The 10,950-nt window shown below is 37.6% G+C and overlaps 1 protein-coding gene across 1 annotated transcript in view; it reads left to right on the top strand.

The window, feature by feature from the left end:
• The window catches only part of CPE (carboxypeptidase E), an 18,960-nt gene extending 10,758 nt beyond the window's left edge, over nt 1-8,202 (top strand). Inside the window, exons 6-9 of the mRNA XM_017740636.1 lie at nt 4-143; nt 1,770-1,869; nt 4,209-4,327; nt 5,477-8,202. Coding sequence (XP_017596125.1) covers nt 4-143; nt 1,770-1,869; nt 4,209-4,327; nt 5,477-5,575 — 458 coding nt within the window. The 3' untranslated portion in view covers nt 5,576-8,202. The remainder of the gene's footprint in view (nt 1-3; nt 144-1,769; nt 1,870-4,208; nt 4,328-5,476) is intronic.
• Nucleotides 8,203-10,950: the final 2,748 nt, after the last annotated feature.

The following is a 10,950-nucleotide window of genomic DNA, read 5'->3' as shown; positions in this document are numbered from 1 at the left end:
CAGGAATGCAGGATTTCAATTACCTCAGCAGCAACTGCTTTGAAATCACAGTGGAGCTTAGCTGTGAAAAATTCCCACCTGAAGAAACTCTGAAGGGCTACTGGGAGGACAACAAGAACTCTCTTATAAATTACATTGAGCAGGTAATACAGAAGAGGATGGCAAAACCAGTTATTGTGCATAAAACTTCTAAATTTTGTGCTTTGTGAACATCTAATTAATAATAATATTAATAATAAATATATCTGATATCATTAGTGGTTACACACCTGAGACTGTGAAATGAAAAACACACTTTGTTAGCAGAATTGATAAATTAATACATTAATTTCTTTAAGGGTTATTTATGCAGAAATGCTTTAGTTAGCCAGAAATCTGAAATATTTGAATATCTGAAGTGTTATACTGTTCTGTTAAAATGTTATCTGCAGGCGGAGGAAAAAGTTGTACCTGTCCTGTAGGTTTTTACCCATTCTTTATGGGATCCATCTCAAATTGTTCAGCTCCTTTGCACAGGGGTTAATTTTTTTTGACTCATGGAGAACTACGTTGTCACTGCATTTTCAAAATTGCTCATGTATAAGATACTATTTTGCCAACTTCCTTTGCTCCTGCAGAGCTACTGGCTTTATCCTTGAAGTTCAGATGGTCTGTTTGGCATCAGTTTTTATCTTCTTGCAGGATAAGATGACCAGGTCTGTGCTCCAGATGCCCTGTGAGTGCTGAGGACAGTACAAATATATAATTTCTGCTTTTCTAAGGCTTCTCCCACAGTGTGTATTAGAGGAATTGGAACTGAACTATAGCAGCTGAATACACCATATAGGTTCATAAAGGGGAACATCAGTATCTCAAAATAAAACTTGAGATCCACAAGTCTTTTCAAAGGACGTGGGATCTGAGAGAAGCCTGAACTTCACAGTACTTTGCTGCTTTATATCCAGGCTCCCACTGAGGTGCACAGGTTCCCAACATCCCCTTTTCCCCAGCACCGAGAGTTCCCTGTTTCTGGGCATGAAAAGGCAGTTGATCCTCAGTCTCTTGCTTCTGAGGAGTTTGCTTTCAGACGGTGCTTAAGATACACTGCGATGAAATCACTGCTTTAATTCCACATATGGTGGGAGCAGAGAGATGAGGTACTGCTGGGGCTGTTACCTGGAGCGTGTTGCCTGAGAGGCAAGAAGGAACAAGGACATGACCCACCACTGCCTTTCTCCCACAGGCCATGAGGGGAGTGTTGTGACTCTCTGTGGTCCCAGCTCACAGAACTGGATGTTTTGGGTGTGCAGTAGAAAGCTCAAGCATCTCACAGAGGGGATTGCCCATTGAAGTCCACTGCATTTCCTTTGCTAATGCTTCACTTTTAAGCAATTATGTCCATTGTTTAGCTCTACATTCTTACAGTTGATGAAACTTAAAAAAAGTTTTCTGTAGGCTGTTCTTTGAAAGCTTTTCAGTGCATTCATTAATCCCCAACATGACAAAGATTTTCAAGTCTATGTTCACATGTATTATGATTTTCTTTGTATTTCTGAGAATTACTTGCATTGCACAGATAACTTATTATAACTGCTTGCTGAATTATTTTTCCTCTTCATTCTGTGTCCACTAGGGTATTCAGTATTTATCACTGATAGTGGTCAGCCTGTAGATTGTGGGGTTCATGGCATGCTTTGTTAGATATATCACTAGGTATGCCATTGCCAAAAATGCCATCTTTTCTTAAGAATTTTTTACTTACCATGTGTTGGTGACCTTATTTATTTTAGATTCATCGAGGAGTGAAGGGGTTTGTTAAAGATCTTCAGGGTAATCCAATAGCAAATGCCACAATTTCTGTGGAGGGAATAAGCCATGATGTTACATCAGGTGAGTCTGGTGCCTCAGCAGAGTTGGGATATACTGCTTCTGCTTGGCTTAGCAACCTGGAGCCATTTCACATCTTTTTAACTGAAGCTTTCAGGGAGCAAAATTTTGAAGCCAGGATGGAACGTTGTGCCTTAAGAAGGTTGTTGCCTGCAGGATTTCATGAATCCTTCACTTGTATTTTGCTCTCAAAGTAGCTGAGACTGGTTTTTGTGACTTCATGGGTCTCTGATGTAAATTGATTTTGGTGGCTCTTGATTATTTATGCTCTAGTCTGTCTTCTGATTTGTGGAACAAATAGTGTTTCACAGCTCTGCTGGGATTTGATGCCCTGTCAACAGTGCTGTTTTGAGTTTGAAGGCTAAATTTTAGTCCAGAAGTGTTACATTTTTTACAATGCGATCATACCTTTTGGTATGTAAATTCTTGAAAGGTTTTCAATTTGCAGAACTTCCTTCAGCAAAGATAAATTCTCTCTGCTGTTTACAATTATGTGATGTTTTTTCAGAAGAGTGATTCTAAAAGATGAAAGCATTGTGTTGGTTGGTGTTCACAGAAAATGACGTGTCACCTCTTCAGTGATGTTTTGCTTTGTTCTAGGAACGAGTTCCAAAGGTAGCTCACAGTGTGCCAACTTTCAGCCTTTCCTGTATGCTTATGCTGTCCTATCCTGAATGACATTTTTGTTACTTGCACAAGATACTGGTTAGAAAAGCAATAAGTAAATGTCGTTGCTTTATGCATGAGCTTACATTATGGTCATTTTCTCAATGATATGTCTCACTATAATGTCACAGAAATGCAGAATACTATGACACAGGGTTGGTAGCATCTTCAAGCACCTCTGATTTGTGTTTGCACATCACCCTCAAAGAGACTGCCAGCACTTCTGCCAAGCAGGAGAACAGTCTGTGAAAACATTAGTTATTTTATGTCACTGTAAACAAGAAGGCAAAATGTATAGAGACTGGAAGTAAATTTTCAGGCATAATAAAAAGGGAATAAACTGCGCAAAGAGGAATTTTGACGTACAAGAGCGTGAGGTGTGTGAGAGAGAAGCTCATGCTTCTATGATACAAAAATTGCATCTAATCAAATTCTTTCACATCATTGTGAAAGATATATAAGACTCAAAGTCATGTATTGTCAAAACAGTGAGGAAAACAAGTACTTGAATATTAGCACAGTCAAAATGAAGAAGAAATGTTCTTTGGCTTTTCTTCTGCTTCTTCATTCATGAAGAGTAGATAATTACTGTATTATACAGCTGTAATTACTGTAAAATATAGCAGTATTTTTTTTCCCATTCTGTTTTGTGAAGAGAAAAATGTGGGAATAACTGGACTGACTACTGACTTTTTTTTGACCATGCAAATAGCAGACATTTAAGTAATATTTCCCTTTGTACACTGTGTAGCTGCAGATGTGGTGAAAAAGCATTTAAGGGACTAGTAGATAGAGCATGGCCAAGTCTTTTAAATGGCACTGCTAGCTGAACTTTAGGACAGCCCTGCAATTTTTTCTGGAGGTAGAGAAATTCAAATTATTAGCTTGTGACAAATTAGATAATTGCCCACTGCTGGTGCAGAGAAGATCTGAGCCTTTGTGAAACTGGGATAGGATCATTTATAGAGAAGATGAAGCTGCATTTTGATTCTGTGACTGAAAAAGATAATCTGCAGTAACAGTGCAGTAGGAAGCTTTCTTTGACCTGAGTGGATCAAGCTTCTATTTGTTTGTTTATCTGAACCAAAGAAAAAAGCCCTAGACAATGCCTGGATACTGAAACATGTAGATAATGATGCTTCAAGGGTGATACACATGGAATATTCTAGGAAATTATGATTTATAGCTTTTTCTGAAAGATGAGAATGGTAGTCCCATTTATTTAAATTTGATGAGAATAAAATTTATTTACACTTGGATTATCAGAATCCTGAGGAACATTAAAAATCCATATCACACTGCAAACTGAATCTCAGACACTTAACAGGGGCTTTACATTGCCCGGGGGGTGCTTCTAAAGTGGAATAATGTCCAATATTGTTGTTTTCTTCTGTGTGATGGAGAATCTTCAGCCTCAGCAGGCAAATCTTTCATGGAGCCTACAGCACAACTTCAAAGTTTAAATATTTTTTTTGATTACCTGAAAGGAAGCAAATATGATATATATACAGCTCTTACTGAAAGAAAAAAGAAGGAAGAAAGAAGGAAGAATCCTTTCAGGCAGTCAAAAGGAAAGCCCTGACAGGAATATGAAAGACTGACATATGAGCCTTTCCTCTTAGCTGCATAATTAGTCTTATACCTATTTACTGGGATTCTTTTCTTCTTCTCTACAGCCAAGGATGGTGATTACTGGAGATTGCTTGTGCCTGGAAATTACAAAGTTACAGCCTCAGCACCAGGCTATCTAGCAATAACTAAAAAAGTGGCTGTGCCCTTCAGCCCTGCCGTTGTGGTAAGTGCTCACATGTGTTGGTTTATCATCTATTATACATTTAAAAAGTCCCTTTTTCCCTCATGGTATACATGTAAGTAGGAGGTGATTTTTCAGAATATTCCAGAATATGCTGATTTAGAAAGTCTGGAAATCACTCTTCTAGCACTTGATGTACCAGCCACTGAGAGTAATCTCACTGTAAACTCATTTAATCTCTTTCCAGTCTTATTTAAAATAAAAAGACAGAGAGAAGGGTAATATTGAGATACTTAAACATGTTATTGGTTCATGTCTGAATAGCCAATCAGAAGATTACAGAATATCTTTAAATAGCAAAACGTAAAAAGTAAGAGATGTTGAGGTTTTGATTGAGAGATATTTTAAATTTAATTTGTCAAATGAGTACCTGCTTAGGTTAAAACCAGCGTTCAGCTCCATGCTGAAAGGTAGCAATGGGCCACTGCTTTGTGTAGATATCCAGTGCATGTGGTTAATAAGACCTAGACTGCATCTAAGGTTTCAGAAGCATTTTTAATTCTATACAGATGTGGATGTCTCTTAATTAAAATAAATGCTATTTCACTATTGTGGCTCACATGTTAAGATATACTAAATTAGCACATTGTATCTACATTAATGAGCCATGTGTTAGGAAAAGCTCCCTGGATATTTTTGATGGCATAAAACTGAATACATGTTTTGATATGCTGGGGTTTTGCAGTTGTTGTTACCCTGAGATTAGCTCAGTTGGTTAGAGAACAGTGCTCATAAGAGATGGACTTGATAACCTTTGTGGGTCCCTTCCAGCTCAGGATATTCTGTGATCTGTGTTAGCAATATGCTGATGATACTTTTTATAATATGCTATATGATTTATGTGGCTGGCTATTATTGAATTTTAATTTCATTGGCCCATGCTTTTTGAAATTTTTAGTCAAGACAAAGACTGGACAGATGTCTGGTTCTTTAGGAAATTTTGCTCACCTCTGTGTATTTTTAGATAAGTTATAGTACGATATACTAGTATTGCTCATATTTAAATCATCTTTGAGACACTTTGGAATAAACCCAGCCTAAACCAGAAGGTACCTCCCTAAGCCCTATGTTTGTGTTAAGCACACTATTCTCTAAGTCTTACTGGTGTTTTTGATTGTTTCCCTTAATCAGGTTGATTTTGAACTGGAGTCATTGTCTGAAAGAAAAGAAGAGGAAAAAGAAGAGTTGATGGAATGGTGGAAGATGATGTCAGAAACACTAAATTTTTAAATGAGGGTTTTGGCTTTACAGCTTTTAATCTATTATATGTTGACTTAGTATAATGTACTGTGGAAACTCCCTATATTCTAGATTTTGTGCACTTCACAATAACTAACTTTGAATTTTTCCAGTCATCTTTTGATTAATATGATTACAAATAACTACTAGCCTCCTAGGTAGATAAATAAGTTATTAATTTTCTTTCATATTGTTATAGAAAATTTACTCTTCTATAAAAATCAGAAAAAATGAATGAATATGCAGCCTGTATGGCAGTAAAATCTGTTGTGTATTATTTGCAAGTTCAGAATATGTAGGTTAACACTTGATTTTAAAAAAGAAATATGCTGTAGTCAATTACCGATACTGCCAGAAATATTTGACAGTGCATAGTAGTAGACAGTGCTCCTTACTGAGTTCCATAATGGATGTTATTGAAAAGATTTATTATAACAGTGTGTGGTGTAATAATGTTTTACAAGGATTAAAATTCAGTATAACACTTTGTATGTCTCTGGTGTTGGGGCTATTTAAATATATAAGAAACATAAGCTGACTTCATTTTAGTAAGCAGAAAGAATCTGCGTAAACTCTGTTATTAAAGATGGTGTAGAATGAATTCAGGAAATAACAGAGCTTTATTCCTAAACAGTTGATAATGTTTTAAGATCAGGTTTTAATTACTTCTCATTACTTGTTAAGCAAATTAGAGATTCTGAGTGGAAGAAGAAGAAGAGCTAGTGCATCTCATTAATATGCTGCTTGTGTTTGTTTTGCAGGAAGGAAAAAAATCATTTCAGGTGACATCTGTTTTAATTAAATAATTACCTTTGCAACAATCTTTACTTGTATCAGTGATGTCTAGATAATCAGCCAAAAGTTCTTCTGTTCACTGAAGTCTATCAAAATATTACGGTTTAGACGATGAACTGGAAGTCTACTGAGATTGTGTTTTTAGTCTGGCAAGTCAAGAAAGGATTTGTTTTGAGCTCTGTTTCTTCTTCTGGCTAGTCTTATCAAAACTAGAAACAAGACAGATAAGAGAAATTTTTTTCAGTGTGGTGAAATTTTCACAAAATTATTGAAGATTATACAAAAATAACTTTGATTTAAAACAATCCTTCATGGTCCCTTTTTGGTTTTTTATACTTTAATTAGCATACTGTTGTATTTTGGCTAAGATGAGTGAAATTTGCAGAGCCAGAGATTACACATGGACCATGGTAGGTGCAAGTTTGGTATAATTCTTCTGAAATGACTCCTGGTGTGCTACTTGAGATAAGCTAAGCATCTCGTCTGTTTGAAAGCTTACAAATATTGTTAGTCTATTTTAATTCAAGGTCAGATATTTGATATAGATTTCCTTCCTCTGTTTCTTTAATACCACTGTCTGTGTTTTGATTAGCATATTACTTTAGCTGATGCTGGTTCAGAACCAATCAAGAGTGCACTATCACGCTCCTGCCGTAAGTGAAAAATCACACATTCAGGTGTAGGATCCAAATTTACCTCCTTTGGGTATTTAAAAATTTCCTGCAAATACTGTTTTCTGAGAATTTAAGATTCTTTAATAAAAATAGTAGCACTTGATCATTTTATGGAACAGGCTTAAGGTTTGACACACATTGGTAAACTGAACAGCAACAAAAAGGCATAAACTTTCTCTCTCTGATCAAGAGTTTGTGATGTAACCTGTAGCTCATTTGGGTTGTAGATGTTTAATTCCAAATTTCAGAGGAAATTTACTTACTGTAAGTGATTATATGGTGATGATCTTTGAATCTGCATTGCAATGAGAAACCCCAGTGGCAAATAAAGAATCTTATCTCAATGTGTCTTAAAAACACCTTGTGGCTAGCTGTGCACAAGAGTGTGCATAAAGGATGCCTGGTTACACCAACTTGGGTGTCTATGACAATTTGAAAGGCCAAGATGTAGCACAGAACACATCCTGTGTCTGGAAGTAATGATCTTGTTTTTAACTGAACCAGGTAAAATTTAAGCAAATGGTATAAAAATGAGTTATAACAAGATGCTGCTGGCATGTGGGCAAATGGCTACAGGAGTGTAAACTAATGTAATTAGGCAAGTGTATATTTGTACAGAACACCCTGGTCTGCCTCTTTCAAACTGAAGAATTTCAGTCCAAGTGACACTTCATGGTACGATGCTGGTCATGCATCCAGTCTTCCTGTGGCACAGTTACTGCAGCCATTACATCAAAGTGATCTCATAACAGGGTTCTAATCCATACCTGTATGATGTGTGTGAGATCTCTGGTCTACTGTTTCATACATTTGCGATTAAATGTGGTGTCCCTTAAGTGATCTGTTTGTTGTGCTCTAAATGACTGCTTGCTATTACTGTGTTGGGAACAGGTTAAAGTGATTAAATGTTACAACACCAGAACCACTGCCACTGTTCTTGGTCTAGGTAAACATCCCTGAGAACAGCGTAGCCAGGACTCTCGATAAATTAATTTCATTATGTAGCTTTTCTAGCTGAGCTGAGCTGTGTTGTAGGACTGTGTATGTTTAATGGAAGATTAAAGTGTTATGTGATGCTGAGCTTTTGGTTAAAAAGGTACATGCTGTACTATTGTACAATAAATCTACAGTTTTATTTAAAATGTAAAATGTGTGAGTAATTTGCAGGTTCAAAATGTGACCTCTTTGGCTGTGCATGTCTGCACAGGATGCCATAAACATCCAGAGTGGGTGCACGGGGCAATTAATTTGCTGTTTGAACAGAGGAAGGAGAGCGGGATTAGTGCTGACACCCCATTGGGAGCCATCCACAGTCCCTTAACTTTGTGCCAGAACATCCTCCTTTTGGAGTGTATGTCTTTCTAAGCACTTCTCCCATGGAGGCTTTCAAGTCAAGTAAGGGATAGTAATGAGATGCCCTGCCTCCATGCAGGGTTGGAGGGGACAGGGCATACACTTTTGCATGTCTCTCTTATGGTATTTACAAATCTTTTTCCATATTGATCCTTAGGATTAGAAAGCACAAGGTGCAGCGTGTTTGCAAATCTGTGGTACTACACATTCCTTATTAATAAGCATTCCTTTTAACTGCAGTGGCCAGGATTATAGAAAAAAGGAAGTCAGTCAAATAAAATCACTGCATCTGAACTGTTTCCCAGCTAGGTTGTGGTGTTCACATCCATATATGTGAATTCACATATAGTCTTGGCTAGTCCTGAGCTGCTAATAACATAATTAAAGTGTAAATTAAAACTGAGATGGTATGTTAGAAAGAATTGCTACCAAGTTTCTCTGAGTTTTTTTAACAGATATAACATGTGTCTTAGGAACACTTAATAACTAGAGGAATGGAAGAGATTTCAGAGAAGGATGAAAGGTTAGAGGAGCTTGAATTTAAAGTTAAGAGATGCAGTTCCAAGGAGCCTGATTTTCTCTCATATCTGAGTTTAATTTCACTCTGGCCTGTGGAGCCTGTACAATATCAGCAGCTTAATGATAGCTTCTCTGAGTTAGAGCAGCTCTCTACAACTTCTCAGTAAACCTGCTTCAGTGGAGGAGTGCATTGTTTCCTGCTTGTAGTTAGCTCTGGAAATGCAGGACTGAGAAATGCCACTGTAGTCCTTGCTTTCTGCCTTCCTGAATCTTGCAAAATACTTGTTCTGATAGTCTGGCAGGTATTTTATTCCCTGTGTATGTTATTTCTGTTTGTGTAGACCTATGGCTGTTATGAATAATTTACTGCTTGTTAATTTGGCTCATAGGTTTGGTCATTGACACAGCCTCTCTTCCATTATTTCTGACTTAGATAATTAAATCCAGAAATCAAAAACACTCAGGAGATTTTCTGAAATTCATGGCATTAAAAGCCCCAAAACAGTGGGTTTGTTTGCCTCCTGGCTTTGAGGGTTGCTTGAGCTTGCTTCAAGTTTTTCCTTTTTAAAGCCTGTTTTAGGGAGAGAAGTGGATGACAACTGGGAAGTTAATGTAATCCTATGCATCCAGAGACTAAGGTTTTCAGCAGTACAACAAGTATTGGATCAGCAGTATAAAAATAAGATACTTAGAAATAACCGCTGTTTGCTTTTATTAACTGTTATAATGGGACTATATTAATTGAGTTAAATGGTCTTGCAATGCTGATCTTTCTTCATCCCTCCTTATTTTACCTCTCTGTGCCCCAGGTACTCTATTTCAGCAATGACTTAAACACGTGCAAAATTAGGTATCATTTATCACTGTGCTACATTTTCCCTGAATTAATGGTTAATAATCCATGTTATTTTATCTTGGTTCTCTTTTCATATTCAGTTAAGCCACTACAGATTTTTGCAATCACACATCCCTGTGCACAGTGGAAATTGTCAAAGAGAGAAGCTGAAGAATTTGGCTCTTTCATTGGGAATGTAGGGGGAATTCGACATCTGGAAATGCACTGGAAGCAGTCTGGTGTTGTGAAATAAGTGGATTTTACAGACCCTTTTTTCTAATTGTTCGTTAGTAAAGGCTGAATAGGGTTATATGGCTGTGGGATTCTAGGAGTACACTATGTCTGTGTCTTTACCGTTAAGGTAAAGTTTTTCTGGAAAGGTCCCTGTTATTACCAGACCCTCAAGCCTAGAATCTGAGTAGTCAGAACTATCTGCTGTCAGGACTGCTCATTCTGCATTAGCAGTAGTTGTTTGTCGTCTTTTCTAGGAGAAAGATGCAAAATAATAAGCAAGAAATGAGATCCACTTTCACAATGTGCAGAATTGGTTATGGAACTTGAAACTCATTGCAAGACACAAAGTAGAAATAATGGAGATGAGCTGGATGAGTTGCAACCTACAGCACACTTAAGCCTTTGAACTGCTGCTCAGTGAAAGACTGGAAGGTAAATCTGGTTGCCATTTTTGTTACGTTCACCCACTGAGAATGTGATCAGGGCCCTAATTTAGAGACAAAATACAGAGCTAGATGAACATCTCACCTGCCAGTAGCATGGCAGCAATAGTCCACAGTGTTACAAGATGATCCAGTATTGGGAGAATCCAGTCCATGAGCTTAGCAGAGCCTCAGCTCTGCAGTGTGCTGTGGTGCATGTGCTGGTATCCAGGGGTGTAGAACCAACATCCTTCCCCCATATTCCAGCACCCCTTGCACAAAAGGTAAATTAAACACATTTCAGAAACTATGGACAACACTCAAGAGAGGACTTGGCTGCCAAGAACAGTACGAAATTACAGTCTGACTTCCCTCCCTTCAGCTCACTAAATATCCGTTCATGAGGCTTTTCTTGGCTGCTTCCAGTTCTCTTGCAGGGTGTGTCAAAAACTAGCCCAGCCTGAGCAGCTCAAGGATCACTTGTGCCAAGACCCATCAGGACTGGATTACAGGGATTTCTGGTGTCTGTAAAGA

This window comes from Corvus brachyrhynchos, unplaced genomic scaffold (assembly GCF_000691975.1).
Source record: "Corvus brachyrhynchos isolate BGI_N302 unplaced genomic scaffold, ASM69197v1 scaffold178, whole genome shotgun sequence".
NCBI lineage: Eukaryota > Metazoa > Chordata > Aves > Passeriformes > Corvidae > Corvus > Corvus brachyrhynchos.
Note: the sequence above shows the minus strand (reverse complement) of the source record. Positions and strands in the feature narration are given on the sequence as shown.